General features: G+C 39.3%; 3 protein-coding genes across 3 annotated transcripts; 1 reads left to right on the top strand and 2 right to left on the bottom strand.

Annotated features, from left to right (window-relative positions):
- Positions 1-1,212: 1,212 nt before the first annotated feature.
- Positions 1,213-7,075, top strand: LOC113547296 (polyisoprenoid diphosphate/phosphate phosphohydrolase PLPP6). Its single transcript, XM_026947565.3, has 2 exons — positions 1,213-1,768; positions 5,808-7,075. Exons 1-2 carry the CDS (start codon positions 1,327-1,329, stop codon positions 6,182-6,184), a joined length of 819 nt encoding a protein of 272 aa, XP_026803366.1. The 5' UTR covers positions 1,213-1,326; the 3' UTR covers positions 6,185-7,075.
- Positions 7,076-8,160: 1,085 nt separating this feature from the next.
- On the bottom strand, positions 8,161-12,333 carry LOC113547289 (myocilin). The gene is made up of 3 exons (XM_026947553.3): positions 11,766-12,333; positions 11,288-11,383; positions 8,161-11,083 (listed from the first exon to the last, which is right to left on the bottom strand). Exons 1-3 carry the CDS (start codon positions 12,190-12,192, stop codon positions 10,284-10,286), a joined length of 1,323 nt encoding a protein of 440 aa, XP_026803354.3. The 5' UTR covers positions 12,193-12,333; the 3' UTR covers positions 8,161-10,283.
- Positions 12,334-22,038: 9,705 nt separating this feature from the next.
- LOC128318189 (golgin subfamily A member 6-like protein 22) lies at positions 22,039-23,759 on the bottom strand. The gene has a single exon (XM_053233611.1). The coding sequence runs from the start codon at positions 23,711-23,713 to the stop codon at positions 22,109-22,111; it is 1,605 nt and encodes a 534-aa protein (XP_053089586.1). The 5' UTR covers positions 23,714-23,759; the 3' UTR covers positions 22,039-22,108.
- Positions 23,760-24,969: the final 1,210 nt, after the last annotated feature.

The following is a 24,969-nucleotide window of genomic DNA, read 5'->3' as shown; positions in this document are numbered from 1 at the left end:
GCTAGTATCTGCGTGTTGAAACGGTGGGAAACGTGTAATCGTGCACTGTGCGCATGTCCGAAGATCAAATCCGATTCTGTCATGTAAACGCGCATATCAACCCGATTACTTTATTCAGCGTTCTTGTAAACACTGCGATCGGATTAATCAATCTGATTGATTTCATTCCGACTGAAACAAAAAGTGTCCATGTAACTAGGGATTAGCCTTGCTAGCACATTAAGCAATTTCTCCCTGGGATTAATAAAGTTCTTTGAATCTTGAATCTTGAACATTTATACCAGCCGTACCTCACTGATCCACTGACTGACTCACTGTAAAACAACTGCTGTAAATTTACAGCATTTATTTTACAGCAAAATGCTGGTTTAGTATATTACAGGATTGTACTGTACACGATTAGAGAGGTGCGTTGGTTTACAGTAAAATCCCAGAAAACGCAATGCATAGTGGGATATCTAACCTTTGATTGATTGATTGATTGATTTGTTTGTTTGATTGTTTGTTTGTTTGTTTTGGTTGGGGTGAGAATGGTGAAAATTCTCCTCGTGTTGACTTTGAGGTTAACTCTATATGCTAGTCGAGCGGGTTGAGGTGGCACAGTGGTTAAGGCATTGAGTTACACATCAGAAGGTTGTGTGTTTAAATCCCAGCACAACCAAGCTGCCATGATTGGGTCCTCGAACAAGACCCTTAACCTTCTGCTCAGCTGTTTCCTGCATGAGCCAATGCCCTGGATCATGTTTTCCTTTACACTATAATTATATTTACAAGCATTTTACATGCAACGTTTACAGTATATCACAGGAGACATACAGTATTACACTGTAATGACAGCAGGAATAATCTGTACAGTTGTTAACTGTAAATGTGAAGCACATTGCTTTACATTACAACTCTAATGCCAGTAAATTACTGTCAATTTTACAGTGAGTGTTTTACAGTGTATCATGTCACTGCTGTATTGAGAATATACACCGTCTGGTCCATTCCCATTGATAGAGGGGGGCCAAAACATTGTGCAGAGCAACAACTGTTATTGTGTAGCTGCACAAAAACACCTTTTGGGTAAATAATGTGGATATACACACACACACACACACACACACACACACACACATATATATATATATATATAGGGGCTTCACCTGGTCACGTGCCCTCTGAGCTCGCAGCTCGTCACGCGCACATACAGCACATTATAAATAGCCCAGGTGAGTTTTAAAAAAAAGAGAAAAGGAAAAAGGAAGTTTAGTCCTCTTGCATGGACGTGAGGGAGGGGGACTAACCGGGGGACTAACCGGAGCTTTGGGCTTCAGTCTCGCCATGCCGTCTCCTAACGCGCGCAGGAACAGCGGTGTAGCGGTGGCAGGTAACGGAAGGCTCGAGCTACCTGCCTCCTCTTCCTCCTCTTCCTCCTCACCCTTCTCTCCTGCCCGGTCCCGCGTGCTGGACTCTGTGTCACGCCGACGGGCCTCCAGCATCACGTGCGCTGCGTCTGCGCCGCCACCGGCGCTCGCGTTACCCGCGCGCCCGAGTCAGTCTCTCCCCGCCGTGGCGCTGCGCTCCCTGCTGGCTGTGGACGTGTGGCTCTCCCGGAGGATGGCGCTGTGCGCCGGGAAGGAGGCTCCTCTGGGCGGCATGAGGCCGCTGGTGAAGCTGGTGGAGTTTACCGGACACGCAGCGCCGTGGCTCTCCATCACTCTTTACCTTTTCATCTGCAGTGAAACCGCGGAGGAGCAAGAAGTCATGATCAACCTGTTCCTGGGTAACTCGTGTGTCATTTCCACTGTGCTGCAGGACACACACACACACACACACACACACACACATCCAAATGATAGATATAATCCTAAATGTATCCCAAATATTAAAGATGATTACACAGTATTTCCTTCAGGATATGAAGACCTTGGAGTGAGAAGTGATTTTTACACATTAAACCATTTTGATCCTCAAGGTCAGTGCACATCCAACTTCTAAACTTCATATTTTATTATACTTTTAACTAATATTACAATCTAAAACCTGTGCTAAAGTGTGCTTTAGTAACACTGTTGCCAAATCAAAATAATAATAAAGATTATAAATTAAGTAAAATAAACTGAACATTAGTTGAATTAGATAGCTGTATTACAGCAAAGGAATGTAGTATGTACATAAATGCTAGAAATATGAAATATTCTAATAGACAGCTGTTGTTATGTGATGAATCGTGAATATGAAGGTAGCTGGCAGCTGTGCACTTCCTTTAGTTTCCTTTAAAACACAGCTCAGGTTCTGCTCTGTGCTCAGAGAGATGTTTGGGAAGATTGTCGGAGTTACAGTAACATTCCTGCCTTGTGCTGTTATTCTCTCCACTGAACTTCATGACTCTAAGGTCTTCATATATTAAACTAAAAATGTGCTGGTAATTCAACCTGCCAAATATTTTTACTGTCATTTACTTCTCTGTCTGTCTGTCTGTACATTTCTATGTCTGACTGTCTATACATCTCTCTCTAATAATAATAATAATAATAATAATAATAATAATATTTATTATTATTATTGGATGAATAATTGGAAACAGCAGATGAGGTCTCTCCTGTGTTTTCTTTTATTATGAATATTATATATATATATATATATATATATATATATATATATATATATATATATATATATATATATATATATATATATCTGCCTCTCTCTGTCTCTCCTTATATCCATCTGTCTGTCTCTCTCCCACTCTCTGTCACTTACATGGCACATACGTATGTATGTATGCATGTATGTATGTATGCACTGATCAGCCATAACATTAAAACCACTGACAGGTGAAGTGAATAATATTGATTATCTCGTTACAGTAGCACCTGTCAAGGGTTGAGATATATTAGGCAGCAAGTGAATAGTCAGTTCTCGAAGTTGATGTGTTGGAAGCAGGAAAAATGGGCAAGCGTAAGGATTTGAGTGACTTTGACAACGGCCAAATTGTGATGACTAGACGACTGGGTCAGAGCATCTCCAAAAGAGCAGGTCTTGTGGGTTGTTCCTGGTATGCAGTGGTTAGTACCTACCAAAAGTGGTCCAAGGAAAGACAACCGGTGAACCCGGCGACAGGGTCATGGGCATCCAAGGCTCATTAATGTGCATGGGGACTGAAGGTTATCCTGCCTGGTCTGATCCCACAGAAGAGCTACTGTAGCACAAATTGCTGAAAAAGTTAATGCTGGCTGTGATAGAAAGGTGTCAGAAAGCACAATTCTTGTTGTGTATGGGGCTGGTAGATACAGACAGGTCAGAGTGCCCATGCTGATCCCCGTCCACTGCCAAAAGCACCTACAATGGGCAGGTGAGCATCAGAACTGGACCATGGAGCAATGGAAGAAGGTGGCCTGGTCCGATAAATCACATTTTCTTTTACATCATGTGGAAGGCCGGGTGTGTGTGTATCGTTTACCTGGGGAAGAGATGGCACCAGTATGCACTATGGGAAGAAGGCAAGCCGAGGGAGGCAGTGTGATGCTCTGGACAATGTTCTGCTGGGAAACTTTGGGTCCTGGCATTCATGTGGATGTTACTTTGACACGTACCACCTAACTAAACATTGTTTCAGACCAGGTACACCCCTTCATGGCAACGGTATTCCCTAATGGAAGTGACCTCTTTCGGCAGGATAATGCGCCCTGCCACACTGCAAAAATTGTTCGGGAATGGTTTGAGGAACATGACAAAGAGTTCAAGGTGTTGACATGGCCTCCAAATTCCCCAGATCTCAATCCGATGGAGCATCTGTGGGACGTGATAGACAAAAAAGTCCGAACCATGGAGGCCCCAACTCACAACTTACAAGACTTAAAGGATCTGCTGCTAACATCTTAGTGCCAGATACCACAGCACACCTTCAGGGATCTTGTGGAGTCCATGCCTCGACGGGTCAGAGCTGTTTTGGTGGCACCAGGGGGACTTTCACAATATTAGGCAGGTAGTTTTAATGTTATGGCTGATCGGTGTATACTGTTGTAATATTGACATCTTTATGAACTCAAATGTCGTTTATATAAAAGCATTCACCACTCATTACTAGAGATATATAAAACATAGGCACATAATGTAACAGCATCGAGTTTATGCTTGGCTTTCTTTGAGTCTGTGAAAAGGTTATAGTTCTGGCAAAAATCTCATGCTGCACCAAATATTACAATTATTTATATTCCATTTGGCAAAGTGACAGACTGATCTGCTCATTTGTATGTTATATATCACTAGATTCTGGTGTAAATGGTCTATAAAATTAATTAAAAGTGTTTAAAGTTTCAACCCTTGACCCCTTGTCACTGGGGCGGTTCTCCTTATCTTTTGTACCTTTAATGTGTATTTTACCTGTAAATGTGGATAAAGTGCCTATTTTGGAAAGATTTACAGTTCATAATTGAACCTTTTAGAGTAAAGAGTAAAGCATTAAAGATACACTATGTGAAGGTAAAGGACTCTACATGGTACAAAAGTTGTATGCTTGATAGTACTGTTTCGTTCCCTTTATTTTCTGAGTGGCGCTAGAAGTAACGTCTGTGTTGGTTTGTCCTTTTTTTGTGGGAAAATATGCCAGACATTATTTTCTTAAAAATTCATTTACTCTCTCTCTCTCTCTCTCTCTCTCTTTAACCCCTGCACTAGCTAATCAACAGATATTCGCTATTAAAACCTCTTCTGCTTATGCAAGGCTTTAGCTTTTTTCCATGAAAGCATCCCACAATGCCTTTGGCTGGCATCCAGTTTCCATTTTTATCCCAGTTCTATTAGTGTACAGTTCAAGGCAGCTGTAGGGATAAAGAACAATAGACTCACTGGTGGAAAAAATGTCTCCGCTGTCACCCTACAAATACATCACTGCATTCTGGCAACAGCCCATAACTTCAGACACGCAAACACTCGTAGGACAAAACAAACTTCCATCTATCAGTCCAAAAGGTTGCTTGGTTTGTCATCTAAGGGGACGTTTAAAGGTTCTCTGTAGAACCTTACAATGGATGGTTTCCCCAGGTTCCAAGCAGGACATATTTAGAAATGTGGAATCATTAACCAGCCCAGAAATAACACTTTTACACAGTGTTAAAAGAAATCTCTACCCTCAAACACGTTTGAATATGTTGAAATATTTGTGATGTGTTTAGTGATTCTGGTGCTAATGTAATGGTTTGTTAATTCCTGTGAGAAGGTAGTGGTTGTGTGTCGCTCTGATATCACAGAAGGACATTGTTGGTGTTAGCACAGAGGAAAAGAAAAGACTAAGAGCTTCTTTTCTCACTCGCCATTCTTCCGCAACATCATATTAATGAGAAATCCAGCACAGAAGTAGTAAAGATGTTGATGCAAGCACTGAACTCAAAGTCCCAGAATGCAATGCAGCAACGCAACGCTGACGTAGGGCACAGATTCAGCTCGGGTAGTTAGTAATCTCTGATATGACCAACGATTGATGGCGGTATTAGCCTGAAAGTTGAAGCTTTGCAAGCTGATCTGTTTGAGCAGAGTGTATAGATGTGGAGGTGAGAGAGCTGGACAGACTAAAGGACTAAAGCCCCGCTGCATCGCTCTCTTTAGGTAGAGATGAATCGACGGTTAAATCACACTGCATCACTATCTGCAGGTAGTTGAACAGCAAAGCGAAAATAGAGTATGTGTTAATGTTAATAGATCACATGTTAATTATAAAGATTAATATGTAGGTCATTCAGGGTGGATTTTATCATTAAAGAATAAAAACTCGTTCTCATTTTTTTTGTTCTCTTCTTCTCTCTCTCTCTCTTTTCCTCTAGCGTTATTGTTAGACCACGCCCTGGTTAGAATAGTGAAGCGTGCTGTGAATTATCATCACTCGGAGTGGTTTGCCACTTTGCTTCCTCATCCTCACTCCTTCCCATCAGGCCACACGACGCGGGTTGCCATGTGCGCCCGTTTCCTGCAATCTCGCCTGCTGTCGGACTGCCCCATGCGGTTTGTGGTGCTGTCCTGGACGGTTCTGCTGGCTCTGACGCAGGTTCTGCTCGGTCAGCACAACGTGAGTGGTGTTGTCCTCGCTCTGGCCGTGGGCTCCTGTCACTACAGCGTGGTGGAGACGTGCTGGCTGTCTGTGGAGAGACTGCAGGACGTCCTGATCACTGCACTGGGGAAACATGTCACTCAGAGAGGCTGAGAAACACATGAGCGTTTTCATACACCACTGGTTCAACTTTTAACTACACACACACACACAGACACAAAGCATGGCTTCAAATGACATTATTAATAAGCTGAATAATAAACTTTGTACGTGGACTTTATATGGACAAACATATACTCAAGCCCAGGCCTGGAATAAATCATTTAAGAAGGCTTCTCAGAGAAACACATATACATATAGCTAGTCATTTTTCTTCTTTTAGTTAGTTTGTTTTTCTTTTGTTGGCCATTTGACATATACGACATCCTGGCAAACTTGCACAAATGAAACTAATCGCCAGTCTAGTTTCAATAATGCTGATTTCCTTCATAGTCTTGTGTGTGTATATTGATAAATACCAATCAGTCATAAATTTCCAAGCACATTCCCAGTACAGGTGATTTACCCTGATCCACACCCACACAACACCATAAAAAGCAAAGCTTACAAACAGCAGAAAATGTCAAAAAGACAACTAAATGGTGAAAGAACGCTAAATCTTCCAGTAATGCAGCTCAGCCACTGCAGCGCATCAGCTACCACTGACACGCATCAAGGCCCGGTTTTACACAGTGCAATTACATCAGACTTTTAAGATTATTCCTTGTCACACTGTATGAGATCCCAATAAAACCTTGTCTGAATTCTATAACAGACTGTGTGATAGTGTGTTGTCCATGTCAGATTATACGATGCAAATCCTCTAGCGATAGAGAGACCTGCGATTTAAGAAAATGACTATGTTCTGCTTACGTCATCGATCAGCGTGATCCTGAAATCCAGCTTGTGATGAAAACTGACTCGCATAAACACAACCGTTCTTCAAAGTGAGCTTGAGGTAAGAAGGATAAGTTTTCTGTCTATGAGGATGTTTTTTTTTTTACATCACATCTAGCATATTTGTAGCTGTCCTGTGAGTTTCGCTTCATCCTACGCCGTCCTCCTATTGGCAGTCAGGTGTAATTGAAATAAATCAATGATTCAAACTTGACAGAGAAATTTGTATATAAAATCACGGTGACTCGTGACCAGTGTTATGATTTGACGCTGATTGGTCGAGGTTCACATCAGTGAATCTTTGTAAAGTTACGCTTAACTCAGGAGCAAAATGTCGAATATAAACATTAATCCCAACTGGATTTTCATGAACCCCACACTTTCGTTTATATCCATCGTGATAATCGAGGCCCATCGTCAGTGTATATGAACACAACTTTAAGCCTGCTTTATTGTTTGAATACATTGTCAGGTAGTCGCCTCTTTGCACAATCACACCGTATCTAATCATGTACACATCTTTACGAATATAAACCCGGTTTGCTTTCAGGTCACATGATATCCAGGACAGAGTGGTTATGATGAGAATTGAACTTGATAATGTGTGACAGAGTCACCGTATTGATCTCCAAGCTGTTACACAAACTGACAGGAGACCAAGTGATCTGCTTTTATTCTGAACCTAGGACAAGAGGACATAACCTTCTGTTACGTAGAACTCAAATAACCTATTGCGGTGCTCCTGATCCCTTTTTTTATATCATTTTTTTCAACAATGAAGCTAAGGAAATGTGCGTTTACGTAGTAAAAATGTGCTAACACATCTCAACAATATCAATATCTCATTTTTTACAAGGCTTCCTTGCTGCATTTTGCTCTTAAATGAGTAACAGTGTTTTTTTTTTCTTAGCATAGATGTAGCAATGTAAGTGACGTTAACTAGCATCCATGCTAATGGCACGGTGCTGTTAAGGAAATTCTAAATAATCAAATGATTGACATAATTGATCCATAATTAATCTAATGATTGACAGTTTTTAATTAATAATCTGCTTTCAAATTCTAACATTTTAAAGTGGCCTCGTCAGTCAATATAAAAATATCACTGAAAAAAAAAAAAAAAAAAAACAATCTCAGGAAAATCAGATGATGCAACTTCCTGTTGATCATGTGACTCGTGGAATATTCCAGATATTTCATAAGGGTGAATGTACATTTTTCATAACCTATAATGGATAAAGTGTGGTAAAGGATGTTTCAGGCATATCGATTCACACATTAATGCTAAAATATCAGATTTTAAAGTATTTTAATGATTATATTTCAAGCTAAAGTGTAGTTCTAGTGGGCAAACATGCTAATTTCTGTGGAAGTGCTGTAGGTGTTGTAGATTATTATTAATGTTTAAAGTGATTTATCTGGAACATGGAAGATAGGTTGTAGTGAAGGAGACTTGAGGTTTAAAATGTTTAAAATGTGTTTTACTTTTATATACAGATTTGTAAATATAATGTCAGCGGAACATAAAGAGCACCTCAGTCGTGGAATTGAATTAGTTTTCAGTCTGTGTTTCATGTTTAAAATATTAATATATGAGTTAAACCAGCCTCTTGTTTCATCATTGGTGATGAATATATCAGCTGTACATGCTTACCTTTGTATTTCACACTGATGTGAGGCTCTGTACATTTATATTTCTTTACAGTAGGTGGCATTCAAACTGCACTAACACAGAAAAACATTGCTAAAAAATTGAGATTTTTATTTTGCAGTTGTCATTAGGCAACAAAGTAACAGGCAGGTGAGTGTAACAAAATAATAGTGTGTACCCGAGTATTAAAAAAAAATTATAAAAGAATATATATTAATATATTTACAAAGAGTTTCATTTTTACAGAATATATTGTTGTCGGGTTTATACTCTAAAATTTAAACGTTTAAACAGTCTGTAATCAAGTAGAAAAATTGTTTTATATATTCAAATATTTATAAAAAGTTTGATATTTGTGGAATGTATAATTTTCTGTAAAACAAGTGTTTTTACTCATACAGGGTAAGAATATATCCTAGTAACAAAAGGACTATAGAATTTTTTTTCATCCCCCAGTGATCTTTATAAGTTCATTTTTTATAGCAATTTTATAGCAATTTAATTAATTTATTAATTTACTTTAGGGTATACACTGTCCTGAAATAATATTCAGCCTCATACATTTTTAAAGGTGCAGTTCTTTTAATACTTAAATGCATTTCTAGACCTATAACAATCACATCATTTTTAAGGATACCTTAGACAAAAAATATAGAATAGCAATATTGTTTTTCAAAATTTTTTTTCAATTTTTTTTTCAATTTTCTTTTTAAAGGCTGCTATTAATAATTTTATGGCCCAGAAATTAGCTCCGCCCCCAGCTGGATCGCCCCTTCTTCCCTAAGAGACAAGGCACAAGGCATAAGTGGTTATTAAAGGAGAAGGTAGGAAGGTAAAGACTTTTCACTTCTTTAACTGTACCTCTTTGCTTCGCTTCCTTCCTTCTCAGCTCCTCCATCCGAGAACATGGAGAACCGACACAGGGAAAGGAAGTGAGGACATGAGGAACAAAATTATTTCACTGAAGCATCACTTTAACGTGACTTTAGTGAATTTACTTATTGATGATTATCGATGTTTCCCAGCTGAATCCACTGTATAACTGATATACAGATTAACTATATATCAGCGTTTAAATGAAATTATTATCATAATTATAATCATAATTATCATAATTAATTAGCATAAATTATTCTTAGTGCGCATGTACATCACATGCTTAAATGTTGGTTTTGATTCTCCTCATCATTTAATTTCTCCATTTTTTAAAGCAAGACATGTTAATTGACTTCCATGCAAATTAAAATGTTTATTTATTTATTATGATTCAGTTTGTGTTTGTGATTTTTATTATTGTACCATTTACTGTCATTTCTTTTTTTGGGAGATTTGCAGCATTTACACCGTGTGCTAACGTCACATGCTACAACAAAGCATACTTCCATGTAGGAAGCACCTGTGTGTCCTTTATCCAAAAGCCACCTCTGTATTTATTCACTGATTCTAAACACATTTAAGATGGAGGAATCAAGGAGGCATCAATTCGAGTTTTGGGACACACTCCATGTTATCACTGTGTTTGCAGTTGATCTTATAGCCAGAAGATGGCGGTAAGTTACAAACTGTTACAAAAGTTTGGATATTTTCCCTGCTGAAGTCTAAAACTTTAAAGATCAGGGGTTATAAACATGTATCACTGCTTCTTGTATCTAGAATCAGTCTCTGTCACTGTGAGCTGCTGGCCCTCGCGAGTTTCACGTCATAGGTGACCATGTGGAAGTTGTCCCAGGAGTATAGCTTCCTTCTCGCCGCGTTGTAGTCGATCATGCTGTTGTAGCCATAACGGTTGCGGAAGGGCACGTCCACCATTTTGCTCTGCCCGCTAGCTGTGTCAAAGCTTAAGTTGATGGTGGTGGTGTTAGCTCTGTAGCTCGCCACCGTGTACAGCCTGCCACAGATCATGAAGGCGTTCGCCACTTTGTTCTTCTGGATGTTGGTCTCCCAGCTCCTGGTCACTTTCAGGTTCTTGGGATCCAGCTGCGAGATGATGATGGCTCCGCGAGTGTTTTCCGTGCTGTAGATGGCCCACAGTCCCTTCTCGTCCACAGCCAAGTCGATGTCAGTGTAGCCACCCCAGGAGTAAGGGTACTGGCCGTGGAATCCAGGGTGTGGCAGCTCTCTTCGGGCCACTATGTCCTCAGCGGTGAGGTCATAACGCAGCAGCATGGGGCTCTGTTTGCGCTGGTAGTAAAGTGAACCCTGGTACACTGTGCCCCCTGTACTCTCCATGGACTCCGGTAGAAGCAGGACCTTCATGGGATAGCCACGAGCGAGCTGCTCCAGGTTTTCGTAGGCGTACAGTTCTCGTACGTCGCTGCTCACAGTGTCAATGCGCCACACCGTGTCCGGCCCGTACGGAGCTCCCGGAGACTCGGGGTCCTGGAACCACATCCCGTACTTCCCTGTGATGCTGGTCGCCTTTTGATGGGTCTCAGGCTCACCAACAGAAACAAGTTCCCCACAGTCTTTTATACATAGAACAAATAAAAAAGATTATAATCACAAAAACAAGCTATTAGTAGGCACAATTTCAAATTCCACATTTATTGATTTATATATATATATATATATATATAGCGTGCCATATGCTAGTTGCTAATCTATAGAGCTGAAGCCATGCTTTAGATAATATTTTATTTAACAGTTGTATAAAGCTGAAGTTGTCAGACCTGCATTGTCTCGGACGTTCTCCTTGACTTTAGGAGGAGCTGGAACCTCAGAAACCTCAGCCTTCATCTCTTGAAATGCACCACTCACAGCAGGACCTACGGGAGAAACGATGATTAAACCAGATCTACTATATGACAGGAAATGAATACCAAAATTCTTACTTAATTACAGTCTCAGAGGTAAAAAAAAAACACACTTTTTACTCCTTATAATTGCAGTTAAACCTTAAAGTATGCATGGCAATACTAATACTGGCTAACGCTCATGATTCAGAGTGCTTTGTTTCTGTCTGTGAGTTTTACTTTATTATATTCAAAATTTCATCAAAATATATCAATTTGTATGGATACCAACCAATCATCTTTCCATCTTTCCATCTTTAATCTCACTCGCACAAAAGAAATTCACTTTTATCTCCAGCTTCATAGAGCTCTCTCAGCAGGTTTTCGAATTCATAACAGCAGATTTAATCCTCACCACTGCCTCTGTTAACGCCGAAGCTGTCCTCAGAGTCAGGGACCAGTGGACAGGGTTTCTCTCTGAGCTTTTCTGTCTCCATCGTGAGCTCCTCCACTCGTCTCTGCAGCTCCTTCACCTGCCCGTCCAGCTGCTCTTTATCCTGTAGAAGCTGCCTCATCTCCTCGGTCTCTGCTGGCGTCCTCACTGCCTCCGTGACTGCCTCGGCCCCCAGCACACGGCTCACCACCGCCTCCAGGAGCGTGATGCGAGCGCTCAGATTTTCTGCCTCCATGGTGCTGGGACAGCTGGATTCCACTGGGCTGTCCACAGTGAAGGTGTACTGGCAGCGGCTGTAGCGATCATTGGACCTGCGGAACGAGGCTCGGTCCAGAGCATGGACATCCACAACCAACCAGAAGACAAACACAGCAAACCTCGTCCACATAATTAGGAGCAGAGAGTCAGGATTTAAATAAAGGATGTCTGTCTATTCACTTCTATGTTTATGTTTTTCCAAAGTGTTTCTTCTAAAATCCGACTTTGTGCTTCTTCACTTGTGGGATGTTGTCTAAGCTTTGAAATGGTGGAAGGTGGAGATTTATAAGATCAGCTCCCAAACTGTGGGAGGAGAAAGAGAGAGAGAGAGAGAGAGAGAGAGAGAGAGAGGTCTTTACACTGCAGCACTGTTGAATTCTGGATTCTGGTCAGATGATGTTGATTCATCTTCTATAACAGCAGCCCATACAGTAGTGATTTATATTAATACACTTGTTCTAATATATTATCGTTTCTATAGTAACCGCCCTTTCATAGGGAAGCTCCACTTAAACAGATTTAAAAAAAAAAAAACATCAACATTGTAATTGTTGATATGGTGAAGCTTCATGTAAGGAGACATTTATTTAACATTTATGGAAGGAGTCTCCAGTGTCAGTGCTTTGGAACACTCAGAGGTAATGTTTTAAGTTTTCCAAGACAAGAAAGTCTTCAAGACAGAGAAATTTACACACAAAAGTTTCTCTGTAACGTGACATGCTGCATTTTTTAAATCTTATTAACTTCAAGAGAGAGAGAGAGAGAGAGAGAGAGAGAAAGAGAGAAAAGAAAGACTGGTGAAGGAATAACCATTTGTAGCTGATATAATGTAAGTGAGAACAGGAACTAACGTTTCGTGGACAACATTAAATGTAACTATAAACGGATAAACTGTATGTTGTGTTATTTTTTAAATATACATAAAAAAAACTGTGATTGTTGGCAAATTGCTTTGGAATAAAACACTTCAGGCTGTGCTGTTATAGGAAAATCATCACTTCAGGGTGGAAACAGTAACTCCACTTCCTGACACCTCTATGCTGTTGATTATTTTCCTTTAACAAAGTGTTTTATTCCATAACCAATGTGTTTTATTACATAACCCATATGTTGCTACTGTGTGTTTTAATTGACTTGAGAGTCATGTGACCAGAATAAGGCATTAAAAAGACAGAAATTTTTTATCCACCTACCACACAACTGATAAATAAATGAACTAATAATCACTTTATGAGCTAAATGAGGTGTATTAGAGGAGGCTGTTCATCTCTGAATGGATCTCCAGGAGTGTTTTTTTTTCCACTTTGTGCTTCTGTTCACTCGTCTGAAACTTTCACTGACAGCTGGTGCTCATCTGGAGGTGTGTGTTTATGGCAGCGTGATGAGGCAGAGAGCAGTATGTGCTACTAGAAACTACAGATGCTCAAACGTACACAACATATCCAGGAAAATGAAATGATCCGAATAAGTCGACATCTGTTAAAAATGTTAGGAGTCAACTTTCCATACATACGGTAAATAAATTCCTCTTTTCCCAAAAGCCATGCATTTTTTTTTAATATATGAAAATAATTCATATTTCTGTATGTACAAGTGAAAGTAAAAGTTTATTTTAAGATCAGTTCTCTGATTTTATACATTTAGCATTGTTACTAGAGTATTATTTATATATTTCACCAAAACTTTACACTCGGTCTGGAAACCTCATCAGCAGTGTTGCCAGCAGCATAGCAAAGACCAAATACAAAATCATCATTAATAGCTTAGTAGTTATTAATAACTCATTAATAGCTTCATCATTAATAGTTTAGAGTAGTTCAAGAAAAGAAAATAATGCAGAGTAAGCTGATATGAGCTGAGTGCAGATCTCTCTAAAAGAGGAACTAATCACTTTTACACACTCATTATAACAAGCATCATGTCAGTAAAGGTTTAACGTCCAGCTTCCTCTACTGTCTCCATCAGACATCCAAGATATCCGACTAATTTTTTATTACATAAGAAAGAGTCCTACATCATAATTCCTAATTTCTAATTGGTGTTGCATTCAACTATTTTTTGTTTTGTTAATTTTTTTTCCTTATGGCTGATTATCAAATGGTGTGCACTTCATGTAGTGCACTTCATAACAAACTATAGCTTATGAATACATTATTTTTACAATAAAAAAAAATTCAATTAATGCAGTGTAAAAATGTTGGTATCCTTTTAATACACTATTATCTTCAACCTTTTGATTAGTATTGTTATGGGGTGTGTGTGTGAGGTGAAGTAGCAGGAGATTGGATCAGTGTCCAAGAGTTAGGAGCATTAAAGCAGGAGTGTGTGTTAAAGTGTGTGAGATGTGAGGCACCTGGATCAAACGGTATTTTGCTTTGCAAGTATCTGGCCACAGGTCAAGTGTAATTGATGACCCCTGGTTTACTGCAGCATCAAGTTCAACATGAAAGAAGTGCTTGGATTTATATGATCCTTTATCTCACTTACTCTCTTCCAGTAACCGCTTTATAAGCGAGAATTTAATGTAGCTGGACCTACAGAAGTTTTACAGTTCTATAGGATGCCAATTTAATTTGGCAGCTTATACACTGATCTGCACCTGGACATGGTCATGAGCGTATGTAAGTACTGGACACTGCATAAGCCTGGTGGATTGTTTATGCTCGAGGTGGTGATGTTCAGCAGGGGAAGGGAATGGGTTTGTTTTTGTCTGGGTGAGGGGGACTGAGTGTGTGGGACAGCTTGTTTTCGGCTCACTGATGAACGGTTATCCGCAGTCTGCTTCTCAGTAGGTGTAATCAGGAGTAAATGATGCAGGTATTGACAAGCAGAGATTTTTCTCTGACACACATTTTTCATCTTTCTACATCAATCTTGTTTTTTGTGTTTGTTTGTTTCACTCCAAAGACTGTGTAATGCAAGAGCTCAAGTGTAATTCCCGAAAGTTTTGGAATTCCACTTTAACGGCTTCTAATAGTATACCATTTGGGCTTGAGGAACATTGTGCCATAAATACAGGTCTTTGAAATACTAATTGTACTCGTCTGTATGTAAACAGGATCCTGTAAGCGGTTTTATGCTATCCCTGTGCAACTGTCTCCAGCCCTGAAGGGGAGACACATAAAGAGAGAATTCTGTTTGTGTCCCAGACGGTCTGCTATCAACATGAATCAAAGAATGTGTTCAGTTAAAAACAATGCTCTCTCAACAGGAAAGCGGTGCCAGTTAATAAGCCTGGTGTTGTCCCCAGTGACCTCCAAAGGTTTAGACTTACCTAGGCCTTGTAAGAACCATATTGCATTAGACATATGAGTTTATTTATATTACATAATCTTCAGATCTTTAGATCGGTAGATTCACACGTAATCACTGAAGCAGAACATGAAGCTACATTTTCTGATCATTGCTGTGATCTTTTCTTTGGAGGCATCAAAAGACACCAAATGGACGTCTGTGCAAGTTGGTGAAGAAAATTTATTTACAGTACTTTGTACACTTTTGAAGCATTCCACATCTTGCAGTGTTACAAACTGGATTTGAAATGGCACATGGCATGTCATGAAAAGCATCCGCACAACGTGATGCTACCACCATCATGTTTCGCCGTAGGGATGGTGTTCTCAGGATGAATGAGCAGTGTTGCTTTTCTGCCAAACATTTGTGCCAAGGCCAAAATGTTCCGTTTTGGTCTCATCAGACCAAAGAACTCTTTTCTATATTTACCAAGTTTCCAACATGCCTTATGGAAACCTATTTTTTCCTCTTCTCCTCATTCTTTCAAAAAGTGTAGCTTTGTGGAGTGTTCGATCTATGGTTGTCCTGTGAACATCTGAGATATGGATCTCTCCAGCTACTTCACAGTTTTCATTGGCCACTTGGTAGCTTTCTCCAACTAATCCCCTCTTTGCCCAGTCACTGATTTTTGCAGATTTTTTCATGGTTGTACCATATTCTCTACATTTTTAAATTAGATTTAACTGGGATCGTTTTATGACCAAGCCCTAATTTATACTTTTCCAGAACTTTGTCCCGGACTTATTTTGATAGCTCATAGGAGTTCATGATGTTGTGTGCTTAGGTATACAAACTCTGGTTTCTACCATGAACAGGTGTAGTTATACTGAGATCAAGTGACACTTTTAATTGCACAAAAATAGACTCCATTCAGCTAATTATGTCACTTGTGATGGCAAGTTGTTACACTGGGACTAATTTAGAGGTTTAACAGCAACTTATGCTATTACAAATTTTACATATTTTATTTGTAAATATTTTTCAGACTTCCCCACTTCAAAATTATGTGCTCAGGACATAATCTCAACACTTTAAAATGTGGAAAGGTTCACGTAATACTATAATAATTTACAGTAGTGTGGATTTAGTATAACTATTAAAGCACTATAGTATTTTTATAATACCTCTGAAAAGTAATGTCTGTAGTGTGTATACAGTATACCTAGTATCATGGAGTAACTTGTACTAGCTTGTATGTTACATTAAATGTATTTTACTACTAGCTTTTCAGAATGACTGCAAAAAAAAAAACAGACAATGGTATAGGTTTATTACAGAAAAATCAACACTTATTACTTGTATTGCTATACCGGCTTGAAGTATGGCTTTGAGGTAAGGATATCTGGAGTCACAGTCTAAGGCTCTATCTGATCTGAAGTCTCACTCTGCAATGTAAAGCAACCCTATAGCCGTCCACAACATGCTTTTCACATCACAGACAAACATTTCTTTTCAATACACACTGGGAACCATCCAACAGCTTGTGACATGCTGATGTGTATGTTTAAATGATTCAGTGTGCAACTGCAAAAACACCAGAAGGGGAAATTTTTTACCTTAGCCACATAAGACATACATTATTTTCACAGGAGACCTATATAATATGATCCAGGAAATGCATAGGTTATAAACAGACCAGACTTTTGCTATCCGTTAGGCACGCTAAGGCATAATCTTTTGTGGACACCCATAAAAATGTGTGCCATTACTTTAAATAGAGTTTTGAGTGTCAATTTTTACGACACTCCTGTTTTATTTGTAGTGTCGATCTCCCAGCAGAACACTACAACCCTGCACATTGGCAAAAAGGTTATGATCATAAAGCTTTAACCTTTAGCACTGTCTCATCTCTGACAGTTTTACAGTGGACAGGAGGGCACGTGTGCTTCTGTTCAAACATTTTAAGTGATGATCTGTTCTGCACGTGGCCTCACGGCTGCTCTCACGCTCTCAGCCATGTGCACGGTGTTCAGTGCCTGTGTGTTTTGGTGCTTGTCCGTCATTTTACATCTTTTACGTTGTGTTTCTTGCAAAACTGCAAGCCGAGGTGGTGATGCCCTGTTGTCCTGTTGCATTTGACTGACTTTCTTTCTTTTTTAGATTATAGAGATTTTTTTTTTTGGTGTTGTTTCTCTTTCTTTCTGGATTATAACCTCACAGCATAGGTGCTTGTATTCGGTAAACCAATTTCAAATACAAAATTACAACAAAAATAAAATACCCAAAGACTTGATTTGAATTCCTTGAATTCAAGCTATAATATATAAGGTGTCCAGACATCCTGTATTTCCAGGATCTGTATTTCAGCCTCACTTTAACCCTTTCATGCATAGTGTACACGATTATGGACAGTCAGTTTAAGGTTCTTTTTTATATTTTAGGGAAATATAAGATGCAAATCACCTCCAAATCACTTGATAGCATGACTGTAAATTAACATAAACTTTGTAGACTATTTGTCATTCTTAATCTTTATTAGCTTTCTATATAAAATAAATAAATAAATAAATAAATAACAAAAAGTGAAATAGAATTAATATTAATTAATTGCTAAAAATAAATAAATAAATAAATAAATAAATTATATATATATATATATATATATATATATATTTATATATATTTTATATATATATATATATATTTTTTTTACGCTAGTGGGGTTTTTTCAAGTCTAGTGTTTTTTTATTGTCATTCCTCTATATATCTTGTATACATTGGAACACAATATCATTTCTCCAGGACCATAGTGCAACACAGAACAGTACACAAGAGTACATAAAGTGCAGATACACAACACTGTAAGACGAATGCAGGACAAAAAAATACACAGGACAGAACAATAAATACACAGAACATGGGCTGTAAACTATTGTGTAGTGTAGCAGCAAATAGGGATAAATTCACACATTTACAATTTATTTTGATTTAATGTAATTTGAATGTATTTACTTCTGTAAAGCTGCTTTGTGACCATGTCCATTGTTAAAAGCACTGTACCAATAAAACTGAATTGAATTGACTTGAGGTGCAGCAGCAATACTAGCAGCAGAGTCTCATGAATAAAAAGTGTCTGATGCGGTTTTGTAAAGTGCGGTGTGCAGGGTTTTTGAGTCGTACTGGGTTAGGTGTTTGATGAGCCCAGGTGAGCGCTGGGAGGCAGCAGGGTGTTGAGTAATCTGACTGCCGTAGGAAAGAAACTGTTACGGAGTTGGTGGTTATGGGAGATGGGAGATTTTATGCGGGGAAGATGGATTTTTTTCCCCTTGCATCTTGCAACAGTCCTAAACTGTATAATCATATCATGATTATACCTATATATCCTCTCTGCAATTTTTTGGCAAGTTTTTGCACATATTTATGCTGCTACGATACTTATTATACGATACATAGGCTGCTACTCTTATGTTCACACTATTTCCGCTACTTGTATTGTACTCTTGTACTATTTGCACTATTGTATTGTGTCTGCATGTTTGCACTTGTGCACTTTATGTATAAATTTATGTAGTCCCTTGTAGTTCTGGGTTGTTCTGTGTTTGTCTTATGTAGCACCATGGTCCTGGAGAAACGTCGTTTCGTTTCACTATGTACTTGTATAAGGTTGAAATGACAATAAACTCCACTTGACTTCACTTGACTTGACTTGATATTTTCTATATTATCAATCATATTTTCTTGTGCGATGGGTTGGCACCCAGTCCAGGGTGTCCCTCATTGTGTGCCCCGAGTTCCCTGGAATAGGCTCCAGGCTCCCCACGACCCTGTGTAGGATAAGCAGTATGGAAAATAGATGGATGGATGTATTGTTTATAATTTTGGTCTTGAACACTACATATTTTAGACATATTTTGGACATTGGAAGATTTCAGACATACTGTTTTAGTCTTTTTTTTTTAACTCATGGACAATCCATTTACTTTTTAATACGTATAAATGATAATTAGACAGAATAAAATATATGTAAAAATCTAAAGAATCTGGATATGCATATAAATAATTTATGTATGAAAGGGTTTTAGGTGTTTCACCTTAGTTTTGTAGCGTTAACAGAGATGGTGTCCCACAAGGCTCTGTTTTAGGGCCTCTGTTGTTTTCCTTTTATATACTAAAAATCCTGCTAATGATATTTAAACTTTTAAATTGTTTAGCTTTGGCTTATCTTACTGACCTCTTGAAGCAGTAAACCGCACCCTGAGTACATTACTTCATTGAGACACATCCATCACAGCTCAGTCAGTGGAAGGTGTTTTCCTTACATCACCATCAAACTCTAAAATAGTTTTTATCTTCTTAAATATACTTTCCTGATGTGTAGTCAACAAATATATTTTATAGCCACCTTACAGCTCCAGGGGTGTCGGTTCAATCCTGAGCTCAAGTTACTATCTGTGTGGAGTTTCTGTGCATGTTCTCCCCATGTGCTCTCTGTTTTCCTCTCACTTCTGAGAAATAAGCCAGTAGGCAGATTAGCTACCCTAAATTGCCCCTAGGTGTGAAGTAGTGTGTGAATGTGTGTGCATGATGCCCTGCGATTAACTGGCATCCCATCCAGGGTGTATTCCCACGATTTAGTAACAACAATATAATATACTGAGGCCACAAGATAATATTTCAAACTAAATTCATAAACTAAGTATCTTGTGGTCATGAATTACTATGTTCACACTTGTCGCATGCCTCTCACACTGTACCAGATGATCCCAATAAAATATTGGCCAAATTTTATAAAAGACCCTGCGATAATGTTCACCATATCAGATTGTCATGAACAGAAACATTCTCCTAAGTGAGCTTGAGGTAATAAGGTAATAAATAATTTTTGTTGATCAGCGTGTTTAATTTACATCAGCACTAGCGTATTTGTAGCTGTCTTGTGAGTTTGGAGTCATGACATGCTGTCCTCCTATTGGTGGCTTTTACGCAAGCATTGTAGCAAACTCTGAGATTTTAGCCTAAAATTTCTGACACAAGGTCAGTGACTCCAGCAAGTCTTTATGAGTCATGAAAACATTGAAGTGTGATATTATCAATGATTAGGTTTCTGTGGCAACAATGATCTAATTCAATTTATTTCTGTCTCACTAGCTGCTGCAAGTTAGGTAGATCTCAAGAAGCTTAACTCATGGCCACTGTTAAAAAATAACCACCATGATGTCACCTCAGCGACTCTGTAGATATCCGATATCTGGAGAAGCTTTATCTGCTGAATAAAAACAGAAGGTGACTTTGAGAAGATTGTGGTGGTGTTGTGCTCCATGATAGAGTAGGCATGAACACTGACATCTAGTGTTGAGGTAGAGTTAATACACCACAAGACCCTTCCCACATACAGCATACACACTAAACAAGGGTGGACACATGCTGTCTGAGGGGCAGGGCCGAAAAAATACAAGGGTCACCTTCAGGGAATTAAGTCGTTGTCTTCTACTTTAGAGGCACCCTAGAGGGCACATTAGAGGGCACTTCATCTCATTTTTTTGCAAGTAGGGAAGCCCTATATAGGAAAATGACTCTCCCATTGGGGCACTTCATCATTTGCATGTAGGGGAACTCTATAGGGCAATGCAACACATATTCTCCACTGGCAGGGCACCCTAGACAGCACTTCCTCTCATGTTTCTGTTTTCTTGTGTATAGCAGTAGTCTAGATGGCATTTCTAGAGGGCGTTTTTTTTTTCCTTCATATGAAAGGCAGTCATTAGGGGATTTCACCATATTTTGTCCACTGTAAGGGCATTTTTCTTCTGTCCCACATTTACATTTCACTTCCATATACATACCATTTGCAAACTCTCAGTCAAGTGTTACTTTTTTATAACCTTAACCTCACATGGCCATGTCATTTCACTTACCCTTGACTCTCACGATCCTAGTTTTGAAATGAAGTATGTTACTCCTCCAAGACTGACATCACACACACATAGCACTTCATTAATTTAACCCTTTACTTCTCAAGGATGAAGTCAGTAAGGTATTTAGCTCAGTGACGTATATACACGTTACGATTCAGAAGTTCAAGCTTACATGTCCCACTTTACAAATATTTGGTTCACTGGTTCAGCCTACTGAGCAAAAATGTTATTCAATATCAAACTGCACTATAACACTGCTTTATAATAAGGTTCATAAAAGCTCGAATGATACCAAAGACACTAAATACTATATAAGAAACTATATGTAAGTATTGATTAATTTTGTACGTAAATCCATGTTTGTTCAGCTACACTTAAAAGGTGAGGTTATAAGGTGTGTTGTAAAACAGCGCCCCGTCCTAGCGATGATTTATTACTGTAAATCTTCACTGTCTCCAGATCCAGTTCAAGTTGCCTTCACACAGCTTTCCTCCCATAATTAACTTAAGTATTTATTTATTTATTTATTTATTTTTTTATTGGTATCTGTTGTTCAGCCATGTAACACACGACTGACTGCAGTCAGCACCTGAATAAATATTTCAGCTTGTATAAAGCTATAAAAAGTGAAACATTAAGAACAACCATCAACAATGATGCAAAATGACATCTTTCAAATTAGCAAACTAAATAATTATTACCATTATTATTATTATTATTATTATTATTATGTCTCACACTTTGAAAAAAAAAGAACAAAAACTCAGTTGATGCATAAGAATTTTATTGATCATTTGGAAAAATTTGGGTAAAATCTGTTGGTTTTTATCTTCGTATCATTCATGGTACATGATGAAGATGTATTTTATTTTCTCTTCTGCTGCCACTGCTCTCTCTCTAAAACCAAACAGTTCTCTTCGCCCAGGTCTCTCTCTCTTTCTCCCAGTTCTCTCTCTCTTTCTCCCAGTTCTCTTTCTCTTTCTCCAAGCTCTCTTTCTCTTTCCTCAAGCTCTCTTTCTCTCTGTCCATGAAGTCGATCACTGACTCGGCCATGTCTGCTCCTTCTTTAAGGTGTTTGATGGAAGCCTGGAGCTCACTGATGTGCTGCAGAAGCGCAGCGTTCCTCTCCTCCACCTCCTCCAACTTGCCTTGATCTGTCTGCCTCTTTCTGTCCTTCTTAGCCTCAGACTGACTTTCCATCTCAGCTTCGCTGGTCTCCTTCTCCCAGCACTCTCTCTCTATCTCTGAGCTCTTTCTCTCTTTCTTCCAGGTCTCTCTCTCTTTCTCCCAATTCTCTTTCTCTTTCTTCCAGCTCTCTCTATCTTTCTCCAAGCTCTCTTTCTCTTTCCTCAAGCTCTCTCTCTCTGTGTCCATGAAGTCGATCACTGACTCGGCCATGTCTGCTCCTTCCTTAAGGTGTTTGATGGAAGCCTGGAGCTCACCGATGTGTTGCAGAAGCGCAGCGTTCCTCTCCTCCACCTCTCGCACCTTCAGGTTGTCTCGTTCCTCCACTTCTTCAGTCTGCGTTTCTGCATCCATCTGAGCATCAGACAGACTTTCCATCTCAGCATGTTTTTGTCTCTCGTTTTTCTTCTCAAGTTCTTGTAACTTCTTGGCCATCTCTTCCTTTTCCTCTCGTATTTTATCCAGCTCGCTGTCTTTCTCTTGCATCTGCTGAAGCCACACCCTGCACTGCTCTCTCCAGGAGGCCACCATCTCTCGTTTTTCTCTCTCTATTTCAGCGCATTTCTTCCTCTCATTCTCCAGCCCGGCCTCCTCTCTATCCTGCTGCTCTCTTTCTACAGCAAACGTGGCTACCACATGCCCCACCTTCATCACCAACTTATCCCTGTCGTCCGTTCTCTTTCTCTCTCTCATGTCCCTCTCCTCATTTATCTGAGCCTGGGCTTGTTGCAGATTCTTAACCCTTCTCATTAAATCCTCCAAGAGCATCAGTTGAGCTCTATCTTTCTCCTCCTGTTCCTTCTTAAACTCTGTTAAAGCTCTCTGCATTTCCTCACGCAGACTATTTCTCTGCTCTTTCTTCCTCCGTCTGAGATCTCTGAGTCTCTCTCTATCCTTCTCAAGCTCTCTCATCTTTTTGTCCATCTCTTCCTTTTCCTCTTGCATTTTTTTCAGCATGCTGTCTTTCTCCAGCAGCTTCTGACACATGCAGCAGGCCTCCATCTCTGTTTTTTCTCTCTCTAGTTCAGTGCATTTCTTCCCCTCGTTCTCCGACTCGACCTGCTGCTGCTCTCCCTCTGAATCCAGCTGCCCTGCCTTCACCATCAACTCACACCTGACCTCCACTCTCTTTTGCCCTGCCACGCCTCTCTCTTTCTTCCATTCCTCCCTCTCTCTCGCTACATCGTCCTCTGTGCTTTCCTGCACACTCTGCGCTTTAAATTTCTTCCTGAAGCTCTTCTGCTTCCACATTCGAATTCTGTCTCGAATGCTTTGCAGGATCCCTTTACTTGACTTTCCCTTTCCAAACTCAGCCATTTCTTCAGGTGAGTTATATAAATACAGGATAAATAAACAATACAACCTCAGAAGCACTGTGTGTACACAGCTGATGAAGAAGTTTCACCTGAAACGTTTTGCTTCACTGGAAACTTCAGTCTGAACTTTTTATCCCCTCTCATATATATATGTATAGGGCTGTCCCATTGTGACGTCATAGTCACCGCTGCTATGGACTTTAAGCCGGGCGTACGTGCAAGCGTCACACTGGTCACGTGACCGCGCCTGAGCCGCTAAACAAGACCAATATGGCTGTCCGGTTGTGACGAGAGCGCGCACACATCGGTCACGTGATCGCAGCTCCGGGCCTCAGACACTTGCGGCTGTTCAGCTGCTTAACGCATCTCATGCGGCTGTGCGGCTCAAACACACGAAACAAGCCGCAAACTGTACAGAAAACACAGCACAGGTTTACAGCATGCTTCCAGACATGAGCTTGTCCAGTTTATATTCACTTCTCTCGCCATAATACGGGATTGTCTCTTACTGAACAATATAATGCTGAATAAAACACAAAGTGGAATCACTGCATTTATTTCACCTCAGACGGAGATGGAGCGCTGCTGCTGCTGCTGCTGAATAAATTCTCATGTTATAAACTGTTCTTTTTAGTCAAATCTCTGATTGAATGATGAGGGTTTTCCTGAATATTAACTGATTAAAAAAAAAAACTAACCATAAAATACTCAATGTTTAAGGCTAAACAGTAACAGGGGCGCTGTAAAGCTAGCTAACATCAGGCTAAATATATTTTGTAAACCAGTAGCCATGTTTGCTAACAAGCTAGCTAACATCAGGCTAAATATTATTTTCTGTAAACCAGTAGCCATGTTTGCTAACAAGCTAGCTAACATTCGGCTAAATATTATTTTGTGTAAACTATTAGCGACGTTTGCTAACAAGCTAGCTAACGTCAGGCTAACTATTAGCCTGTATTAGCTCATTGTACAAGGTCTAATCATGATAATATTCCATCCATTCTCAGAGATTTGGACTGAAGTTTAAGATTATTTCAGGAATTTATTCTATAATTCATGAATATTATTATTTACATTTCATAAATATGTCAATTTACAAGTTAAAAAGTCTGAATAAATAACCATACTAGTCTATTCTCTATATTATAATTCAAAAATGTGATATATTAAAACCCATTTTTATGAAAAAACAGGGTCAATCTATTCTTTTTCTATTCAATAATCCATACAATGTCAAATCATCATTCTTCTAAGAGT

The sequence above is a fragment of the Pangasianodon hypophthalmus genome, chromosome 4 (assembly GCF_027358585.1).
Source record: "Pangasianodon hypophthalmus isolate fPanHyp1 chromosome 4, fPanHyp1.pri, whole genome shotgun sequence".
Lineage (NCBI taxonomy): Eukaryota > Metazoa > Chordata > Actinopteri > Siluriformes > Pangasiidae > Pangasianodon > Pangasianodon hypophthalmus.
Note: the sequence above shows the minus strand (reverse complement) of the source record. Positions and strands in the feature narration are given on the sequence as shown.